This window comes from Lycium barbarum, chromosome 6, assembly GCF_019175385.1.
Source record: "Lycium barbarum isolate Lr01 chromosome 6, ASM1917538v2, whole genome shotgun sequence".
NCBI classification, from domain to species: domain Eukaryota; kingdom Viridiplantae; phylum Streptophyta; class Magnoliopsida; order Solanales; family Solanaceae; genus Lycium; species Lycium barbarum.
The window spans coordinates 132,508,981-132,532,241 of record NC_083342.1 but is presented as its reverse complement, the minus strand read 5'-3'; the positions used below and the strand labels follow the sequence as shown (position 1 = coordinate 132,532,241).

The 23,261-nt window shown below is 38.4% G+C and overlaps 1 protein-coding gene and 1 non-coding gene across 7 annotated transcripts; one reads left to right on the top strand and one right to left on the bottom strand.

Moving 5' to 3' along the window:
* The first annotated feature begins 293 nt into the window (after positions 1 to 293).
* On the top strand, positions 294 to 366 carry TRNAA-CGC (transfer RNA alanine (anticodon CGC)). The gene has a single exon. It is a non-coding gene; the product is annotated as a tRNA-Ala (tRNA).
* A 1,451-nt stretch (positions 367 to 1,817) lies between these two features.
* LOC132599114 (uncharacterized) lies at positions 1,818 to 22,404 on the bottom strand. 6 transcript variants are annotated; one of them, XM_060312333.1, is made up of 19 exons: positions 22,006 to 22,401; positions 16,315 to 21,271; positions 16,054 to 16,242; positions 15,118 to 15,232; positions 13,596 to 14,649; positions 12,881 to 13,328; positions 11,419 to 11,472; positions 8,474 to 11,330; positions 8,254 to 8,367; positions 7,411 to 7,541; positions 6,702 to 6,794; positions 4,809 to 5,078; positions 4,377 to 4,736; positions 4,181 to 4,304; positions 3,562 to 3,637; positions 3,203 to 3,474; positions 3,018 to 3,082; positions 2,780 to 2,893; positions 1,818 to 2,542 (listed from the first exon to the last, which is right to left on the bottom strand). In XM_060312333.1, exons 1-16 carry the CDS (start codon positions 22,236 to 22,238, stop codon positions 3,375 to 3,377), a joined length of 11,175 nt encoding a protein of 3,724 aa, XP_060168316.1. In that variant the 5' UTR covers positions 22,239 to 22,401; the 3' UTR covers positions 1,818 to 2,542; positions 2,780 to 2,893; positions 3,018 to 3,082; positions 3,203 to 3,374. The 6 variants fall into 6 exon arrangements, with proteins under 6 accessions (XP_060168316.1, XP_060168318.1, XP_060168317.1 ...); XM_060312335.1 differs by having other exon boundaries at positions 3,018 to 3,078; XM_060312334.1 differs by having other exon boundaries at positions 3,018 to 3,070.
* Between the last annotated feature and the right edge of the window lie 857 nt (positions 22,405 to 23,261).

Here is a 23,261-nt window from a genome sequence, read left to right as displayed (position 1 = left end):
TTTAAATTAAAAAATAAGCTAAATGATTTTTAAAAAAAATCTCTTTAGCTAAAAGGGTATATTTGCACCATTTTATAACGGCAAGGGTATATATATACCACTTTTTTAACGAGAGATTTATATACTCTAAATCACAAAGTTAAGGGGTATATTTACACCTCTGCCCTAGTTTAAATTGTTTGAAGGACAGATTTTCTTCAGTCAAGGAAAAGATTTTGGCAAAAGTTTTTGAAGGAAACATGGCATAAACGGATGCATAAAAACATCATTCAATGAGAGGAAAAAGACGAAATGGGGGTGTAGCTCATATGGTAGAGCGCTCGCTTCGCATGCGAGAGGCACGGGGTTCGATTCCCCGCACCTCCATATCCTTTTTTTATTTGGTCTATGTGGATGCTAAGTAGCTTAGTAGTACTAATTTTGGCAATTGGCCAAAGTGTTATAAGATTAAAAGTTTCTTCATCTATGTAAATGGAAATCAAAGGGCTGGAAATGAGGAATTCTTGTACATCAGAAAGAAGCAATTCATTTATAGCTCTCATCACCAAATAGTAAGTAGATATCTACACAATATTGTTGTGGTATTCAAGAAAAAGCTATAAACCAAGAAAGAGTATTATATTCTTGGTTGTTGTTTTTAAGGACTAACACAATCCAGAATCATAGAGACTGAATCCTCCGAACATTTCATCAAGTTATTAAACTTATTAACCAAGATGTCTGACCCATATCCTTGAAATAGGGAGGTTCTTTCCTTGGGCTTATCATTATGAACACGAACCATTTCAATGCTTGATTTAGAGAAATTGGTCAGCTTGAGCCTGACCTGCCTTGTTGCGCAATTTGGCACACTCATAAATATCTACGAGTCCTGGTCATTCTTCTTCTTGTCTTTATTTTCCTTCAAGAGAAAATTGTAAAAGCAGATTCTATAGATATTTTGTTCCTTTTATTCGAATCCCTAAGGTATCACTAGTCATTGTCTATAGTATTGTATGTGATTGAGAGATAGAGACTGAGAACTGGTTTCTTTTAGAGCTTGTTTGGATGGACTTATGTCTATAAGCTGCAAACAGCTTATAAGCTAAAAAAAATAAGTTGGGATAGTCTAACTTATTTTTTTTTTGGCTTATAAGCTGCTTTAGATAAGCTAAATCAAATGAACCTAATTATTTTTTTTTGAGCTTATTTTAAGCACAAAATGATTTTAAGTTGACCAGCCAAACACTCAAAAAAACTGAAAACAACTTATAAGCCAATCCAAACAGGCTCTTAGAGTTTTAGTACTAGTATTTGGAAGCGGCCCCACCACAATTAAGTTTGTCGTTCTAAAGATTCAAAAATATCTGTGTGCGTGCTCTTTTAGTTAGATATTCCATGTCCGATCCAAAAACCGCGGTATTCCCTAAGTGATAATCTGGGGATTGTACATCTCATGTCTAAATCCATGTACTGTTCATTATTCTCGCCAAATCCAGAGTAATTCCAACAGATAATTACCCTATTTAACATTAGCTGAATTTAAGGACTAAAAAAAAAATAAAAAATTAGCCTGATACACAAATCACCCCACATTAGCGGGTCCACTAGTCCAGGGAAGAGCCACACGCCAAGAGGTGTGATGTAGACAGCCTAACATAATGCAAACATTAGTGACTACATTAGTAAGGAGTAAAGAGATCTAGATATTCTCTATTTCGTATTTTGTTTGCATTAGTACTTATTTGGGTACCCCTGCAGATAAGCAGAGTTGGCATAACATTAGAATGTGTATTAGTTAAATACCGAGTGCAGGTAAATTTAGAGTAAACAAGGACGGAGGAGAATTTTCGATATGAAGTACATATTTACCAACTTTAACATGCAATCTGAGCTGCTGTAATTTGTTACTGTTATCTTTTTGAAAATAAACTATGAGCTGCTGTAATCTATTAAAAGTAAGTTTCATTTTTACAATACTTGAAAGGGCCATTCGCGTTCCACTCAAAGCTATTGAGAAATAATGGCAAACACTTAGGACAAGCCAGGAGAAGCTGATGAAAATGAACATGATTTATACCGCACAACTTCCAAGTTGTTGTCTTCATCTTATTCCTCTGGGTTGCTAGTATGCCTTGTCCAAGAAGGAACTTTTGTGTCCAGTAGACCTAAGCACCCCCCCCCCCCCCCCGGAGACTTGAAAAAGTGCATTCGTTCCTTTCCTATCTCGTCCCTGTGTCCATCCGGTGCCCAATGATGTCAAGAGATGTAGGGTGGTGCGGGCACAGACAAGGTTAGTTCCAGCCACTTGCTCCAACATTATTGTGTAGGAATATCCCTTTTAACTTACGAACATTTACAATCATTATACATATTTACAAGGTATAAGTGCTCCCTGGTAAAGCCAGACCCCAACTAGAGCAACACCAGGAGCTAATAAGGTACCCACTTTGGATTCCTCACTGCCTCAGTCAAAAGTGAAATTTCTCATGACATTAACCAACACTCATCCAAGTCTATAAGCAGCTGTCATCCAAATAGGAAGCGACCGATAGATTGAAACCTATCAAACAAATAAACAAGAGGTAGGCTCAGCACAAAAACTTGATACAAACAATTGAAGAGTAATGTAATAAAGGAAGTCTTAAATACATCTGAAATGAAGCTGACACCTACATGTTGGAAGGTCATTCCACAGTAACGCAAGCTATTCCAACATTTACTCATTGATATATACTACACAATTATGAAAGGAATCCTTAAAAGCACCCATAGCTCGATTTCCAGATTTTCATCTTACCAGATCATAGTTTGAAAAGGTGGTTATCGCCCATTAGTGGATATGGATGGAGCATGCTACCCTTCAAAGCACATTATCTTGTCTTCCCGCTGTGCTTGAACCATGATCAAAGTGCTGCAAAAGTTGGATTTGAAGTTCCAGTATAGCATATACAGATTTGAATAAGGAACATGCAGCAGTTTCTCAAACGGCATCATAAAGGAAGAACAGGCAGCAGTAGCAGATGAGAGCATTATACCTAGAGTCTTCAAGTTGGATCCTCATATTTGCAGCACAGACTGCATCAGAAAACTACCAATCTTCCTAGTTACATAGAGATCCAGGATGTATAAACAAGATTATAGATATGCCTAGATAAAGCACTAAACAAGATTTCTAGAACAATTTTTTGACAAGAAGCAAGATTTCTAGAATATTTCTCACCTATAATGGCTTGCCAATTGCCACATCTCTTGAAAATGAGGAAGTCAAAGTCCCAACATGCATCTTGTGGTTCAGGAGACTAAGCTCCAATTTACCTCAGAGCCTCTTCAATGTATCACAGAATATCATGAAAAGGGCTCTAGAGTTGAAAAAAAGAATAGTGTTCATCAGCTCAAATCCAAGGTGTCCAACCCTCATACATGTTGCAAAGATTATCTACACTTGTTGCTTGTTTGAGCAAATAATCTACTTGTTCTGCAACACTGATTTCCCTGAGGAGAAGATAAGCAAACGTGGTCATTTACATTTAATACAAGATAGTGAGATACTTGTCTAAAATGTTCATGGGAAGGATATACCTGTTATCAGCTACATCTCGGCCATCTAACTTCATCTCCACTCTCCTTAAAATTGATAATGCATATGTATTTTTACCTAGGAGAACAAATCCATATATTTATTATATTAAGTGTAACCATTCATGAAATGTTATTGAATAATCAAAAGCTACATTGACAATCAAAGAGCCAGAGAATAAGGACAACCAATTACTAAGACTGATTTAGCACCCAGTTGGCTAGTCCTTCAGTATTTTGATACGGTTAAGAAGGGGGCAACTTTAAAGCCATTAAGTACCTAACAGCAGAAGTTTTACAACATTCCTTTTGTTGCTCAAGATGAAAAATCAATTTTGTTAATTTCCAAAAAAGTCCTCTAGCAAAGCTTGTCCTCTATGAAATATGTAAGTGAAACTTAGCAAAATAAAGCTCCTCAATCCCTCCGTAGTAGGAGAGTTATTTCATTCAAATGTGTAAACCTATTTCATCATGAAAGGACAATGGTGTTGATTGATTATGCTACACAAGTCTTGAGTTTTTATCTATCAGGAAATCTAACCACATGGACCTAAAAGGTCAAGTTTAAGAGGCATTATGAACACTCAGTAAGAATTGGAAAGGAACTGTTGATAATCCACACCTCTGGTTGTTCGGCTGGCAGCCTCTACATTGATAAATGAAGTTTCATGAGCAGGCTCCTCAACTTTGTCTTTTCTTGACAAGGGTTCTTCATTTCCAAGCAAAAGTTTCATCTCAAACGTCTCCTGTTCCAAGCAATAACAGAATCAATATGGGAAGAATTCAGACCGTCACACTGTGCAACTAAAGAAACAAACCTGTGTCTTTTCAGATTCCGCCTGTGGCAAGTTATGCGAGTATTCTCTTGTTTCTGTGTCATCAAAACAATGTGGAGTAATTGTATCAGTCAAGTCTGGGCCATTGGAACTATTCGCAAGACTAACTTGAGACGATGTAGCTGCAGACTCTGAACTGCCACTGGTCATGCTATCAGGGGCGGATATCCATCCCTTATCTTGCAAAGACAGTCCATTCACATCAAGAAAATCCATGCTGCTTTCTCTGTCTGACTGGGAGAAGATCTCACTCTCGCCATCATATGGATCGGCAAGATCTGGCCTGTAGGAGTTGAGATCCTCTGACCTTGCTTCCTGGCTTTCTCCTAACCCCTCAAGAGCCTAAATCAAATAACAATTGATTAGAATCTTAGAAAAAACATCTGTGAAATGCGAGTCTATTCTCTTTACAACCTTATGAAGATTTCCTGCATGCAGACTTGCAGATTGGGCTAGCCTGGTCAACATCGAATAAAGTCCCTCGACAGAAATTGTGAGAGACTGAACCAAGGGCTTAAAGACTTCATAAGTTTTTTCAACTTTAACATGATAAGACTGGAATATAGCTTGTCCATGAACAGGAGATATTTCCATCGTCGCCTCTCTTTCCTTTGTCATAGCTTCAGTCATGGTAGCAACATCCTTGCATAATAAAGATTCAAGTGGAAGTAGGATGCCATTTGCCTGTCCATCAATAAGATAAAATAAGTGGTATAATGCGAAGGAACTTTGGAAAAAAATTCCACTCAAATGAGACCCTGAAATCATCTCTCTATTATCACCACCTGCCTAGACACACCTTTCTCCCAATAAGAAAATAATCCAATATGATGGAAATTTTATGATCTGAAATTGTAGGAAATGACCGTGTAAATTAAGGACCATTAATATGAATAGGGAAAGGGAACAGATACAGGAAACATCATCCCTTCCTATTACTGTCACTTCACAATTTTATTTTACCTCACTCTTCTCTTTGTGGCAGACCAAAGTAAAAGATGACACCTAAAACTGTTCGAACACGCAGTATCAGAATTCAGAACTAGGGTGTGGTTGCTCGGAAAAGGACAAATTATAAAATGGAAAAGTGTAACTATGATACGATCCAGAATGGTTCAAGTGCTCATGGAGGCAACATAGGGAGGATCTTCAAGCTATGGATGATAGCATGGATGGAGACTAAAAGAGTCCAAGAGCCCAAGGCCCAAAGCTTGCCTCTTAGAGTGGCTACAATTGCAAGCTTGGGTGGTTGAAGGCCGGAAGATGGCTACTTATGCAAAAGAAGCTATTTTCGAAAAACAAGTCATCATCCAAGAAGACCAAACAAGGCCCTTACTTCATTAAGGGTATTATTGTAATAAGCTAGTTTAGTCTTCTTTAGCCTAGGAGTATAAATACTTTACTTAGTTTATTTCATTAGTTAGCTTATGCAATATGATGAGATGAATAATCTTGTTGAGTGATAGATTGTTTAGCTAGGATTAGCTTTAGTTAGTGATAGATAATGGTGGATTCCACTGTTGGTTTTGAACCTCATTTCATGAAGAGTTGTTCATTTGTGGATTCAATTGAATTTCTCTTGCCTTGAATTCAAATAGTTTAGGTTCTCTTGATTGAATCCAATTGGAAGGGTCTAGGTTTGATATATCTAGGTTTGTCCATAGATTCATTATCATTAGGGTCTAGCTTCTATCCCTCTTTTCTCATCCCCTTTTCTTCAATTCTCATCCCAATTTCTTGTTATCCTTTAATTCCACATTTTAGGTATTACTTTGGTGATTCCCCCAAATCGATTCCTTATCAAACTACAATTTGCTGGGAGCTTTTCTTGAACCTTTTTGGTGTCACTTGGGTTGTGCCTTCAGATATTAGGAGCCTTCTGGATAGCTGGGTACAGCAAGAGACAGCAAAGATCCAGAAGCAACTTCGTGCCTTTTTCTGGACCATCTGGAGAGAAAGGAATAGTGCATGTTTTGAGAATAAAAAGAATCACATTTCTAGAGTCAAACTTTTGTCAGCACAATCTGTTATTTTGGGTTAACAGGTGTCTATTAGAGAGTATGGATCACCATATGGAATTTTTGGATCTAGGAAAAGGGCAACAGGATGCTCTTGTAGGTGCTGTTTGTTTTGTTGTACTTATGTGTACCTTCTTGGTACTTCTATTAATAAAATTTTACCTTATAAAAAAAAAAAAAAATCTACCCCTGCTGCTACAACTGCCTCCTGCTCTCCACCCCCCACCCATCTAAAGATGAAAGGAAGGAAGCCAAACAAATGAGAGTCGAGAAAATAAGAAAACGAAACCTTTGATAGATCTTCCATAAGAGACGAGTGCAAAGCAGTAGCCTCTTTTGCTATGCTGTGAACATCATGCACACCTTCTGTTACCGCCAGAACCTTTAAAGGACAAATTGTCAACTAAGAAAAAGAAAAAGGAAAAAAAAAAAAAGGAGCCTTAAAAATAGCTGACACAAAGCATCATTATTGTTCTGTGTTTTCATCTGAATACTGCAGGCACAAAACCTCGTTAACCTTTATTGCACGATTTATATCAAGAATGACACCTGGGATGCTGCCATAACAAAACAAGTAAACAACAACACTATGGCAACGTAAAGGAATCTAGCAATATTATTGTATGGCCAAACATACATTTAGAAAGAGAAATCCTGCAAAAAGCCATGAACCTTGTCTAAAGTTATTCTGTGATTTTACAGATATAATCTTAATTTTTCTGGAATTACTTACTGCAACCTTCCATAGAGATGTAACCGTTCGTCTATGGAATTTCTAACTATTCGTATCTTTTTTGGTGGATTCAGATCTACCTCTTGCGGCTGTATTAGGACAATAAGCTACGCAGATGGAATTAAGTACGCATGCAGCTTAGGAGAATAGGCTTAGCAGATGAAGTCAAAAATTCATGTAGCTGAACAAGCCAATTTGGACACAATTGATTGAAAGCACTGACATACATGAACTTGCATAAGAACATTAAATGTAAGCATGCTACCTCTTCAAGCATCGAACCACATTCAGATGTCAAAGCAGTACGCCCCCTTGTAATGGCCTCAAATGCAGATAGCGCCACACTTAATTCATAGGAACAATCCCTCATCGCAAGCAGAGTGCTTTGAAGATCCCCTTGGAGAAGAGAAAAGTCAACGGTGTTGATAAAATGGGGGAAAGGAAACTTTAAAAACATCTTGCTCCAGTTAGTGATAAATTAAAAAAAATACTAAAGAACCTATAGCATTATCGCGCTACTTAACCAAGTCATATAAGGGAACCACATGCTTCCACATTTTCTACATTCAACATTATAAGTCAATTTTTCCTAGAGTTTCCATCTTAAAGATGGGATCAACTCACAAATTTCATACTTGCTAAAAGTAATATCCAATAGAATCCTAAACCATGTGGCAACAAGAAGGATGGTATTTGTATCTAGTTATAGGCTGATAACTGAAAATCACGACTGCAGACTAATAATGTTTGCATTCCATATTATAGATTAAACGATGAATGAAATGGAGTGGTTTTGTTGAACATAATATATACTGTCATCTTATGGCATTATCGCGCTACTTAACCAAGTCATCTTATGGTCGGGCGAAACTCCACCTCTTGCTTTGAGTGGCGACAAGTTCCAAAGTTTGAGTTTCACAGAGACCAATTGTCACTATAGTTTCACGTGCTTGGTCCAACTAATGAAAGAACCCCAGCAGCACATAAGGTAAGAAGTAGACCATCAAGTTAAAGAGCTTGATCTATCCCCAATTTATCAGCTTAAGATTTCAGTTAGCCACATAACTGAACTAGTTACACTCAAAATAGTATCATAAAGTCATCTTACCTGATGCTGACTTAGCTTTGACAGAAGCAACGCAGAGTTCGTTAGATGCAGAGAATAAACCACTTGAAGCAGTCTCCATTTTGCTCTGTGCAAGTTTCCATTCTTGTTCAGTATCTGATGCATAAAAGACAAAAAGATGACTTTTGCCAAGGAGAAGCATGACACTAGCAGTGCACCTCTGTCATTGATAGAATAGAGAACATATAGATTTGGGACTTACGAGTAAAGGAATGAAAAGTGACGTCCAAGTTTGTCAGAGCATTTAAGTAACCTTGCTGCCAGGTCCTGCTATCTGCAATGCTCCTGGATGGATAAAATTCTTCTGAAGTCTGGAAAAAGCCATCTCTCGACAACTCAAACTTCAATATGGAGATGCAAAGTTTCATCACATCTGATGCCTTTTCTCGAACTTCACATAATAACTGTTGCCGCCTCATTAGATGATCATGGAATTCCTGAGGTATGCCTGGATTCCTTGCCAAAGTATTTCCAGCAGAAGTTGAACTTGCACCTCCACAAGCCCAGCTCATAGCTCTCTCAAGCTGCCCTTCTGCTGCGACAGAAGTTCTCTCACAAGCTTGCAGGCCCTCCAGAGCTCTAGCTATTTTTGTAATCGATGATTGAAAATTTTCAAGCAATTGAGGTCTGCTGATATTTATAAGAACTGGAAGGAGTCTAGCATCACTTGAAAGATACTTATGAGATATCAGCCTTCTTTTTTGCATTAGATTAGCATTTATATCATGCATCCATTCAATCTGAACAATTTCAAGGCTGGTCTTAAGAAGAGCCTCCTTCAACTCACTCACCTGCCTCTTCATGAGGGAAGCAGCTGATTTTGCTGCTCTGACAGTTTCATGTGCATTGCAGTACTCCTGAAGCATGCTTTGCACATTTCTTACGGCTGCAAAGTGGTTATTTCCTTGATCACAAGTAAGATCTTCTGTTGTCTCTGTCACTTGCTTCAAATATTCACTTTCTTTCTCTAACCTTGTAATTAAAACATGCGCAACTTTCTCTTTCAAGTACTGCTCAACATTTTCTTGAAGCTGAGATTCAAGTTTTTTCTTCACTATATTTACAAGTTGATCAAATCCCAAACTTTGATCAGCTTGTAAAGCTATATTTTGTGTGCAGGAATCAAGAAAAGAGTCCACTATATAAACCTTCCACACAAAGAATGCATGATTGCTCCATATGCCAGGAAATTTCCAAATATATTCAGATAGGGGGCATCCTGAATTAAATAAATTTTTTAGGTGATAAATCCTGGTTGAACCAGATTCAAAAGGTGGCCCAAGCAACGACAATTCTCGATCAACTGCTTCCAATTCAGAGAAGGGCTGCATTAGTGCAGCCATAAGAGCTCTGCTTCTGAAAAGATGTAGCTCCTTATCATGTTCATGAGAGATCATAGATTGCAGATTCTGTTCTAAAGAAACCAGAGAACTTCTAATGGTAGCTTCTTTCTGTACAAGAGATGAAGTTCGGACGTCCTTCTGGTTCCAACTCTGGTGGAGCTTGTCAAGTTGGGCTCTACATGCTTCTTCTTGAGAGGCTAATTCCTCAGCCTCTTCCCAAGATAAGTGGTCTCTTCCCTTAACAGTAGCTTCTTCAAGAGCCAACTGCTGCTCAGTGATGAGACCAACCTTAACAAAGTAATTCTGCTCAAGCTCAGCTAAAGAAGCTCTCTCCAATTCAACCTCAATAAGCTGCTCTAATGCTGTATCTATGGATCTCCTGATTTGCGAGAGTGATGCAAACACATCCATGACTTCGGTATTGAACAAAATGACCGATCTGATGACCTCTGGTAGGACAACTTCAACCATTTGAACCACCAAATTTTTACAGGAAAACAGACTGGTTTTAAAAATTGAAGTCCAATTACTATCAAACAAAGATTCAGAAGTGTCAACAGCTGTGTCAATGCCCCTATAATCCATGCTGACATACTGCTGAAGTTCATTCAGAAACTTTGCTACAAGCATGCATTTTTCTACTTGCTCCTCAAACTCAGAGAAAAAGTTTCCAAGATCAGAGCACAATATCATGTCCGTGTGTCTTCTCCTAGTGAAATGACTCAAGTTATCGAGTATTTTATTCTTAACATCGTTATATATTGAACTAAAAGCTGCTTTCAGAACTGATAGAACCTTTTCCTTGGTCTCTTGAAAGTTCCCGTGCAAACCACCATCTTGTGAGCCTCCGTGAACTGAAGATCCTAACTGACCAGAATCTTCTTTCCTCTCAAAACCAGCAGACTCCATGTAGTTCTTGAAAGCAGACAATAGACTATTTTTAGCTCTTAATTCAGTCTCAGGACCAGTTGAGTTAACGAGCTCTGCACACTCTTCTTCCATTCTCTCTATTTCTGCTGCATACTGACCCACTTTAAGGCAAAGATCATCATATCTATTTTTAACAGAATCAATACCATCACCATGTGCCTTTCCAATAAGTTCAGCAGCCTGCCTTCGGCTGAGCGATAGAATGTCAGAGGACAGCGTATTTACTGCAAGCTGAAGAACTTGAGCCCAACCATGGACTGGACTGGAGGTGTGGTAGTTGATTGGCAAGATCCGTTGCAAAGCCAAAGAATACGTTTGGATTGTTGATATTGCTGGAGAAAGTCCATGATCCAGCTCAGCTACTAAGTGAGAAACTTCTCTATCTATATCATTGCACTGAGCTTGAGTGGGTTCAGGGACAACAGTCAAAGGAACCCCAGCCACTAGAACAGCAGATACAAGAGATAGAGATTCTTCTTTAGCAGTCAGCTTTATGCTGGCTCTGATATCTGGGATCGAACTGCTTCTTAGAGCATCAAGGGTCCTTCCATGCTGTTCAATCCAAGTTGTTGCTTCTTGAGCTTTCTCCATTACGACAGCTTGAGCTTGTGCCAATTCTCGAGCCTGCATTTCAAGAGAAGCCCGAATGTTCTCTGAAGTAGAAGTAGCTTCAGCAACAAGTGACTTCGCAGATGTCTCACGTAGAACAAGGTTAGATCTCTCTTGGTCAGCACGACGATAAAGACCAGAGACAACTTCATACTGATTCATGATGTTTATAAATCTCTGCGAGTCAGTATGAAATCATTAGACCTAAGTTCATTGTAACTAAGAACTAAATCTCATCACCTGCAGAAGGAAGCTGACTGCATACCTCAAGACCAGATTCGACAGCTGGTAAGGTAGACAGGAGAAGATCATGATGCTCCTGGATAAAGAAAACAAAACAAAAATCATTAATTGAAAATACCAATACATGTAACACTCTGAATGCAAGATCTTGCATGTATTTACAATTTGCCTTACAATTAACTTATAATGAGAAGGCAAAAAATGATCCTGCCGCTAAACATCCATACTATGTATATTGATCTACATTTTGGGTGTTTTGCACGTCTTATTGAGATATAAAACTTAGATTTAGTTTAAAACTAAAATAACCAAGATACAGTGTAAAATGTATGCGATTAAATTCCAATATTCCTATCCAACAAATTGAAGTAATAGAACAGATTCACAAAAGGCAAATCATCCAAAATCTCTATAGCAAGGAAAAGAGTGGATACTGGTGGAGCTTTTTTGTTTTCTTTGATACTATGTTTAGCTCATCGAATATTCATTCTGTATAAACTTTTTATTGGTTTTGATCTTTTTACCTAGATTATGTATTGCTGTCTTTCCAATATGGATTATTTTTTCTATCCTTATCCATTAAGAAAAAAACACATCACTTAAATTTATATTTTGTTAATTGACATTGTTTTTTAAAAAAAAATAAAAAAATTGTTCATTGACCGTTCTTTTTAAAAATAAAATAAAAAATTGTTAATTGACCATTGTTCATTTACTTATTTCATACAACATGAATTTTGAAGAATATAGATTATTTGTGTGGAAGAGAGACTAAATCATTTAATCTAACTCATAGCACTCAAATTGAAGTACCTGCACTTGATCCAAAAATTTAAGATATGAAACTCTTATGTAATAACTTACAATTTTTCTTATCTTACCAATTAAAATAATATAATAAATCCACCAAAACATTAATAAACCTTGCCGTTTCTAGAAAGAGGGGGAAAAAAAGCTCAAGAAAAATAGCTGAAGACAACCTAGAGGGCAATGGCTAAAAGAAGGGGCTGTGTACAGAAAGATTTTTTCATCGAGTAGCAGCAACAAATATGAGACACTTTGTAGAGAATAGAAGTGGGGGAATCAATGTACTGGGAGGAAGAGGTTAAAAGGGAAATAGTTGAGGGAGATAGTGGAAAAGGAACTACGGGAAGCGGTCCAGAGTTGTGCCGAAGATGAAGCATAGGGACCCAATAGATTCGGTATGGTGTTTTCCAACACACGGTGGTACAGGATAAACAATGGCGTGGTGGAGACAGCAAGAGCTATCCAGGATACTCTGGAATTAAAAAGAGCCTCGTTCATAGCATTTATTCCAAGGAAGGAAGGAGCAACTAACATGAAAGAGTAGAAACCTAGTAGTCTAGTTGAACTTGCTAGATCATAACAACGATAACAAATGGAGTTATTGCTGATAGAAGGTACCTGCAACTTGCAAGATCATAACAACGATAACAAATGGAGTTATTGCTGCTAGAAGGTACCTGCAAGGGAATACGAATTTCTTGCATGCGGGAGGCAAATAGACTCAAACTGACAGCGAGATCCATCCCCTTCCTTTCCTCTCCGAAAATTGCTGCATCATCATGGAAGTCTTCACGTGTCCATTCCACAAGGGGATCCCATACAAAGACCTCAAGTAACATCAAGATTATGTCCTTGTTCTTCTTTAGAACACCAAGAACAGCTTCACAATTAGCTCTAAATGTACCCTCTACGCCAGTTAACCCTAGAGCTGCTTCAATTGTCTGTGTCAGTCGGAAAGGCACTATTTCTGGGATCTTTAATCTTTGCCCTTTATCAAAGCAGACATTGTAATCGATATGCACAATATCCCCAGAGCAAAAATCGATAAGAATATTATCCAAATGGCGATCTCCAAGGCCTAAAACGTGGCCAATGATGCTCATGGCTGCTACACTCCCTGAATATCTGCAAGCAGATAAAATTCAATCATTATAGAAAAGCCACCAATCCAATATCCATTGACAGCGTCACTATAAAATGGAAACTAAATTGACATGAAACACGACTCTCACAAGAAAAGAAGATTATTCTACACCCCTTTCTTGAGTTGAAAACTAGGATGACAACCATAGACAAATTGCCTTTGCAGAAAATCCTACAACTGTGAAACCCATATCCTATGCGTTGCATTTACAGCAGACTATTGCAGGTAGATAAGGAGAAAAACATTACCTCTTCAATTTCGAGCTGAAGGCCTTGAATCCCTCACTTGCGCACCAAAGTTCCTGGTAAAGAAGTTGCTTAGGGGCTTCCTTCATGAGATCCAAAAGTACCTTTCGTTTAACTTCATGAGGCCAATCTCTTCTTGATATTACTCTTCTTATTCCCTTCTCTTTAAGCGCAGGTATGATCTTACCATAAAACATGTCCATTGGCCGAGGAACAGGTGGAGGAACTGTCTGTTTTGCATTAGCACCTAGCGCAGAAAGTTGTGCCAGCTGGACTCGACTCTGCCATGCCTTAAAGATGCTGTAAATACTTACTACATTATCCACCCACTGGATGAGACCAGCTCGACCACTAATAGGAGTGACGGAATAGAAGCGAACGCAGACAGACTGACTCTGTACAGCAGATGATGAATGCAGAAAATTGTTAACTGCTTGTAGCAGCTGCATTATTCTGGCATCAAGCCGCAGATCTTCACGCCCTTTCAACAGATATGTGTACTTCTCCCCATCAGAGCCTACTATAACAATCTTTTTAGGTTTTGTCTTGGTCGATAAAATTGCTACCTGTTCACAGAAAGAAGCAATTGTGACAATTCCACTGGAAGAGGTATTAAGTCCCTCTTCAGATTCAGAAACCGTCATTTGCTTCTCAAGACCAGGCATTGGAGCATCAGATGATGATAGAATAGCCAACTGTGGTGCGACTTCCCCTAGCGATACTGAGGATTTCCTTTGATAAGATGCCAAGGATGCAGCAACATTATCAAATGGTCGCCAAACATCCCCAAGAGCTGCAGCAGATGCAGGGGGGGTCTTGAAAGTTACGATAGCAGATTTTATTTGCTCCTTGTACACATCATGGAACCAAATTTCATGAGGAGTTTCAGGTTTACGAGAAGTAGAAGCAAAACGACGCTCTAGGACAACAACAATAGGAGCCATCATTGCTGAGTACTTTGCAGCATTGATCTTGTTCTTCTCTCCATGGCTAAGAGTTGGGTTTTCTGCAATTCGTGCAGCCTCCTCTTTCAGCAAATTTATGCGCCTCATTACATCTGGTCAATTATATATCAAAGAACAATACAAGAAGAGGTAAGACAATTGAACTAAATTTAATGCTTCCCTTCCCAATTGAATGCTTATCGACTTGGAACAAGTGCTGCAGTACATCTAAGTATTGATTGTTCGTTTCATAATGAAGAAGTGGGGACAATGCTCCTTTTTGATTTATGATGAACTAAAACAAAAGGTCCATTGATGAAGTTAAACATCACAAGTTTTCAACTTGTACACAATGTATGTAACTTAAGTTAACTTCTTAATATTGTAAAACCAAATGTTCACGTTCAGAGTTTTCTTATGCTTTTCATATGAGGTGAGCTTTGACTTCTTTTTACCTTTAAGGACTTAAAAACATGAGCACCCATCCCTTCAGCTTTGATATCCAGAAAAATGTAAACCACACATAAAGGGTAACCCCAGAACCAAACACGGCTCATGACTAATGAAAGAGCATCAGCTACCTGCATGAAGATCTTGAAGTGTGCTGAGCCATAATTCCTCCCAGAGGACTGTTACATTTTCAAGCTCTGTTATCATCAACTGGACATCCTGAACTAACTTAGGATACAGCTCATTCTGCAATTCATAGAAAGATTTAATTATTTTTTTTGTTCTCAAAACAGATTTGAGTCAATATAACCAAATCTGGAATGCTTGTATCTGCATTTTTTTTTTTAAATTAAGGAATGCTTGTATCTGCATAAACCTAACAAACTAATGCATCACAGGAGAAAAGAAGAAGAAAGTATCATTTGGTCTAAGTAAAATCGTGGGATAAACTATTTCAAAAAGTATGTCTAAGATTGCAAATCAGAGGTTAAAGTAGGAGACCAACAGAAAAAGAGAAGTTGCAAACTGCTGATCCACTACCTTTGAGCAATATGTCATGATAAACCGCTATAAGTGGACTGGAACATGCATCAATTTATCCTAACAGCTTACAAGTAGAAAGGAATTGCTATCATAACCTACCAAGAAAATTCTTTTGCAAGTTGGAAAGAATAATTCCAGAAAAATATCATGGTTCAATGAGACACTTTAACAGGTTAAAAGATTATCTACCAGAAGAAGTAAGAGAAATTGTCAGGAATACTCAAAAAGTAAAATGAGTTCAAATACTACAATTTGGAATCCAAATGACAACAAAGACTAGAGGAATGAAATGCTGGGAAAAGCCCTTTGAACATTTTCCACTTAGCTAAAGAAGTCTCACTACAAGGAAGCAGACTGAAATCCCAAATGCAGAACCACGATTGATTATAGGACACTATACTCAAATTAAAAAGCTATGATGCTGTCTGACTCTGACCATACTTTAATTGAAGATATAATTTCATGAAAATTCTCTCTACATCATAAAGACAATAATCAGATACAATGGTAAAGAAAGATTTTACCAAACAAGCCAGTATTTTCTGAAGCTCCTCAGAAGGTTCTCTTTCATAAGAGTTTGCATCAACTAGAGTTGGATAGACAACAGACCTAGGAGACAGCTTAGCCAGCTTTACTAGTAAGGTCTCCAATTGTTTTCTAACCGCTTGTTCAGGGTGGGAACTTAGACGAGCAAACAGCTGAGGTGTTATCTCCTACAAAAGGAAGAGATCGTTAAAATATGACAAAGCAATCAAAACCAAACAATAAGCAGAATTAGAACCTACCTGCCATGGTAGCAAAGGAACTGCCGAAAGTGCAGGTTCAAGTGTGTCTTTCAGCTCAACTCCATAGTTAAGAAGAATATGCAACACATAAAGTGTGGATCTGAGTGTATAGTTCACAGACTTATATTTTGACTTCTCACTACAGCCGGTTAATTGGCCATCTAAAGATCTGGAAGATGCATATGAAAGAAAATTCACAAAAGCTTGAGCAGCATGGCCAAAGAGAGAGACCCTCCTACGCCGCAAAGACCACCAGATATTAACCAAATCACTAATTAAGGATATGACATTTGCTTCTTCTAGAAAAACATTTGCTTTTAATAAGCATTGCTGCAACTTAGAAGTCAATGTATTGGGAAAGAATTCACCATTATAATCTTCTACTCCAGGGGCTCCAGCTTCAGCTTCGATAGTATCTACTACCTCCTGCAACAGAGAGCGAGCAGTGCCATCACTTTGCATGCTTTCAGAAGATTCAGAGCAGCAAACATCAGAATCTCCATCTTCATTCAACACTTTGCCCCAGTATCTTCCCCGGAGAAGCTTTGAGATAATGTCTTTCACTTTCAAAAATTCTTCCTCTGTTAACTTATATCTTGTTGGTTGGATTTCAGAATCAAGAACAGCAGAAAATGAGCAAGAAAAAAGGGTAGCTTCACAGGGGGCACGCAACGATGATCTAGCTTGATTATAACACCAAGAAGCATATGAAATCCAAGATTTCCCTAAAGTGGGACAGAGTTGGGATGACAACTTTGTTGCAGTGCCCACAAGTTCCTGAATAATAGCGTTCACATTCTCCTTACAAGCCAGATTATCAAGAATGAAGCTAGATTCCTCTCTGCCGGGTGAGGTGTTGAACTCACCTCTAAATTGGAGGACTATGTCTTTCATCCCAGAATTTGAATAGTCTTCTTGCAACCAATTAGATAGTTTCAGGCATGCCTTTGCCTTCAGAACTTTATCAATGGTGTCAGACGCTACAAATGAAGATGAAACCATGGAAGAACGGATAAGTGACCAAAGACTGGTTAAAGCATCTTCAAATTTGTCTTCAGCACGCACCAACAGTACTCTCTCATACTCCAAACCAAGATTTATATGATCACGGGTACTTCCATCAGGGAAACTAGAAAGACGATCTTTGAGATAATTGTCAAGACGATTTGCCAAACGGAAGTTCTTTTGCTTACGAGCTAAGCTCATCAAATTCCTGCAAAGTTCAAGAGTCATAGGTGATGTGGGGTAAGCCTTTTGATATATTCGTAGGACCTTTAACCATATATTGCAATCTTGACGATCTTTGATAATGGGAGACTTCATCGCTTGCATATGAGAACTTATCAGTGATGGAAAATGCTTGTCTTGGCTTACATTGAGCTTGTAACATTCTTCAAATGCAGAGATGCAGTATAACTGGTTGACATGTGATGCTGCCTCTACAAGTCCATCCAAAGGCAAGACAGACAATGGTTCCATCAGCATTCCCTTGGCCTTCTGCAATTCCTCTGGCACCTTCTCCACTCTTCCCTCAACTTGATGAAGCATAGCTTGCAACAGCATTTGTTCACTCCTTTGTAAAGCCAACTTGGGATCCAGGCTGAGTTCGCTGCTACTTTTAGGGGTCAAATCAAGACAAGCCCATGCTGCCTGAAATTCAGCCTCATCAAAGCGTGCCAAGGCTTGAACTGAATTTACTTCATTGCCAGCAGTTGTTAGAGCACCAGAATAACTTTTTCCAGCATGCTTAGCACGAAGTGTTTGCAGTTCCAACAGCCAGGATTCCAAGGACTTCCAATCAGAAACTGCCGAGTAACTCTCAATAATACGTGCAATCGAAAACTGAACACCATCAGAACCCATAGAAGTGAGTGAGTCCTCAGTCTGCAGCAGATGAATAAAGTGAGCCGCAGCTTTTTCATGCTGACCTTCAACTTGATATACAAGCCCAGTAATCCATGAAAAATGTCCAATTATTCCACTATCATCTAAACTCTGGTTTTCATCAGTAAACAAGGGAGAGAAAACTACTGTTGCCCAATTGTGGATACCAATTAATGCCTCTGGCTCGTGAGTTTTACAGAAAGCCAAACATATGTGCCGTAAAACCCTCAAGATATCTGCAGCATACCTGGCTCTGACATTGTGGATATTTTCAGCCACTAGCACTTTCGACTTGTCTTTGATAGCTGAAACCACAAGGCTCCTTAGCTCCTCCAAGCGCAACGCGCAATAGTAAATCGTAGCATCATGACATTGGAGCGCCAATCCTGCATTCATCATAGGCTCACTTATCCGAGAAAACCACTCCTCACAAACCTTCTTATTTGCCCGAAAGAACAAGGAACTTTGCCGAGAAGCACTGGGTAAAACAGTTGATCCTTCATATGCATTGTATACATTTTTCTTAAGAGCCTCTACAAAATCAAGCAGCAATCTCATAGGTAACAAGTGAGCATAAGAAGAACCAATAATATTTAAGTTTCCATCACTTTGATCAGCATCAAGCCGCAGGACATGAGCAACGTCAAGAAGCATGCGCTCCAATGCTGCAAAAGTTTGAGTTGGACCACCAAGGTTCGTCCGAAGGCGAGTGGTAATACAATATCTGGCAGCTTCATGTATTGCCCACCATGCACCAGCAAGAGTGTTAACAAAGCAAATTCTCTTAAGAACATCTTCGTCAACTTTGATATCCCACAATAGCCCATTTGAGCTAGAATTAGATGTTTCCTCAGGCTGAATCAAACCAACATTTTTGGGGCGCCCACAGCTACAAATGAGCCTCTGGATCCACGAAGAAAGAGGCACTTTCCATCTCTGTGCAATGTAACTAAGTATGGTAACAAGTTGCTGTGAATGAAGTTGCTGAGGCAGTTGCTTAAGTGCAAAAAGTTGCTTCCAATGCAAGTTCGACCTATTGTTAAATCTAAGAACACCTGGCCAGCACGTAGTATCCACTCCATTGTCACGGAGACCACATGCATACACTGTAATAGGTAGCACATTTGAAAGCAACCTGACAAATGCATTACGTATATCTTCATCTGGATCACCAAGTTTTTCAATAACCGCCTGAGTAGTAATTATGAAGTGTGTAGGATGAACAAGCTTTGCTTGTAGAAGCTTCTGAAGGACTAATGCCACAAAAGATCTCACTTTTGGTTCTCTATCTGACGCAACATCCAGAACTGAAAACAGCAAATCCTGGACAATGTCTGCATATCCAAATACTTCATATGGAAAATATAATGCCTTCTCATTCTCATATATGTCAACAACTTTTCCACAGAATTCATGTATCCACTGTAGTGCTTCTATTTTAACTGCTAGAGGAGAAGTGTCATGAAGAGCTCTTATAAGAAGGATAGCATACATTTTCAGATGCTGTAAGACTAGCCCAGGAAGTTCAGTCCTCTCATTTTCAACCTTTTCAAGCTTCTCAGGTGTTTCCTGTGAAACTGTGGCAGTAACTTGTTTGCTTAGAGAGCATTTGCTTAAAAATTCAAGTGCAGCTAGTCTTTCTAACGTCTTGAGAACTGTGACTTGCAATTCTACATGCCCTCGGACAGGTGACTCGAAAGGGTTGAAATTGCCAATAATGCTCGATATTAACTTTCCTGACCTATTAACATACAGAGTGTCGATTTCCGTTTGGCCAATCATGCTAGCTCCACTGCCCAAAGAAACACAACTAAGTAAGACCCTCAGATCAAACTTAATCAAGGCAAATAGCTCAGATTTCGAGTAAGATTTAGGAACTTTGACATCATATGCTGGATTTTGCAGGTCTGATTTTTGTCCGAGCATGCACCTCAACAAATCCAGCTCCTCAAGCAGCACAATCACTGATTTTTCAACAACCTCAAAGTTCCCATGTTGAAGCAAAAATATGTAAGTAGCTGCCGAACTTGCGGGCACTAAGTGGTTGGGATGTAAACGCAGCTGAGATATAGGAGCATCAAATTGTAATATCTTGTGAACAGATGATGCAGAAAGGCCAAGCTTTTGAAGAGACAGCAATTGCAAATTGGTTTTAAGAACTCCATGAACCTGAAAGGAATCAAGCTTCTTAATCCTCATAGACTGGTCCTTACAATCCATAACCAAGCTCTGAAACAAGATATCAACTGCAATAGGGTAAAATATTGCAAACCGTTCACTCAAAATTTCAGCAAGCAATGTCAAGCATCTCCAAGAATCATCAATCCATTTTGACCACCCAAACTTTTTTCCAATCATAGACATGCATCCTAATAGAGTAGGAACCATTTTACAAAGAGGTTCACTTATCTGCTCAAGCATATTCATCTCCAGCAAACCCGATGCTGTGGACTGTAACACTGTCGAAAAACAAGACAATAATGCAAGTAATCTTTGAAACTGCTGGGAGCTACCAGGACTTGCATCCTGAAGTAGCACGTCCATATCGCCTAGAAACTTTGAGAGCAATCCCAATGGAAACTGCATATTGTTCACCCAATATTTCTGAAACTGCAGGAAACTATCCATAATAACACGCCTATCAGATTCTGCAAGGTCTGGCACCATTGCCCACCCAAGGAGGAGATCAACAACATCAACAAAGTGGGGCTGAAAGCATCTAAAAAACTTCAAGGAGATCAGTGTTAAAACGGCGAGAAGCCTGCGCAATAAGCTCAAGGAGGTTCTTTCATCCTCAAGAAGCTCTTGGCAAGCCTTGAGAATTGGCAATGCAAACCTCTCAACAGCAGCAACATCCCCAACATTAAGAAATTCACGCAAGGCCTCCAATGCAAGATCAGTTGTCCCATCTACTACAGTGCTAAGCAATGGCAATGCCCAACCAATGAACCGATCAACCAAACTGCCAAGAATGACATGGTTCTGCCTTCCATTTGGAGCTATTGAGATTAAACATAGTACAGAACACAAAGCACCATAAGCAGTAGCTGCTGCCTGGCGCACTGAATATGACCTGAGCAGCAATTTTTATGCCAAACAAAAATCTTCATCAGATGTTTTCATAATTAATGGTAGCAATTATTAAAAGAATTGATGCAAGATCACATTAAGTTAAGTAGGCTGTGATGGTGTGTGATCAAAACATAACATATCAAAACAATAAAGATGGCAAAGAGCAAATTAACTTTCGCCAAATACATCCACATTTGAAACTGTAACAACAACATTCCCAATGTAATCCCACAACTGGAAAACCTATTCCTATATAATTTCTGACTATAAATCTGATTAGACATGAATTAAAATACCAAATACTAACTAATTTTGGTTTCCTACAACTTTGAATTACTTTTTTTCAACAATTCAGATGGTAAAGAATGTAGGAAACTAGAGGACATTCATCGAACACATGGCGTGCATATATAAGAACAAGTGAGAGAAAACTGTCACTAGGTAATTTGAAATACCAAATTATCAATGCCCACCAAATCACAAAACTAGTTGGGATGAACTACATGAATCCTCTATAATCATTCAAGCCTATTCTATGGGACATTTCATCGAATAATATAAGAACAAGTGAGAGAAAACTGTAACTAGGTAATTGCAACACCAAATTACCATTCAATAACAGAACTAGTTGGAGTGTACTACAAGAAACCTCTATATCCATTCTATGGGACATTTCATCGAACACATGGGGTGCATATATAAGAACAAGTGAGAGAGAGAGAAAAAGTGGCATACTTATCGGAGAGGAGTTGAGAAAAGCCTTGAGCAAGAAAAGAAGCGGAGTGAGTGATGAGGAGAGAGTTAGGAGGATAAAGAATAGCGCGTTGTAGCGAAGTTATAGCGCCAACACGAGAAGACTCATCATTATCTTCAGCACTTGAAGTTGATTTGGAAGAATCGTCTTTGGGTAAAGCGACTGTGACAAGTGCCGCTAATTGCTGCTGTTGGTGATGAAGTCCTTGCATCATTTATTTTGATGAACTATTCTTCATTTTTTATGCCTGTTTCTTTGTCTTTTTGGTTTACATGTGAGAGAGCACTTCTTGTATTGCTGTTTCGTTTCTCCGTTCACCGCCGACCGCTCAAACAATTTCAAGAAACAAGAAAGTCGTAATTAATGTATAAATGCACTGCGGCCCTAAATGTTTTGCTTATTCGTATTGCGTCCCACAACTTCTCCTTTTAGACATTTAAAAGTTTGTAGAAGTTGTAAATAATGGAAGAAAATGAATAGGAAAAAAAAAATGCTCTACTATTACATTTGGGGATACATCCACGGGCGAAGGGTCAAATTTACCTTCCAAATATGATTTATAATTTAAATTTATTTTCCGTTTAAGTTCGGGATTAAATTTGTCCTTCTCGTTAGGATACTTGATATAATTGTCTTTTTATGAATGGAAGTCCACATCACACGGAAAAAAAAAATAATCACGTTGGATCCACATCAGATCCAGGTAGCAACTCATACCCAACCTAATAAAAGGGCAAGCAACCTAATTCAAGCACAGTAAGTGGATTTTGTGCATATTGATCTTAGTGTTTTGACTTATAGCCTGTTTGGCCAAGCTTATTTTTTCCCCAAAAGTACTTATTTTTTCAATAAGTACTTATTTTAAAAAAAGTGAGGTATTTGGCCAAGCTTTTGAGAGAAAATAAGTGTTTTTCGGAAGTAGCAGAAGCAGTTTTTCAGAAGTTAAAAAAATAGTTTTTGCCCAAAAGCATTTTTTTTTAAAAGCACTTTTGAGAAAAATACATATAGAAGCATTTTTTAAAAGCTTGGTCAAACACTAATTGCTGCTCAAAAGTACTTTTTAAATTAATTGGCTAAACACAAACTGCTTTTAGCTAAAAGTACTTTTCAAAATAAGCTGTTTTTAGAAGTTTGGCTAAACAGGCTATTATATAGTGGTTTACATATAGCAATTTTGGTTCTTTAAGTTTGTCAAAAATAAACACTTTTAATCTCCATCAAATAATTAATGAACTCT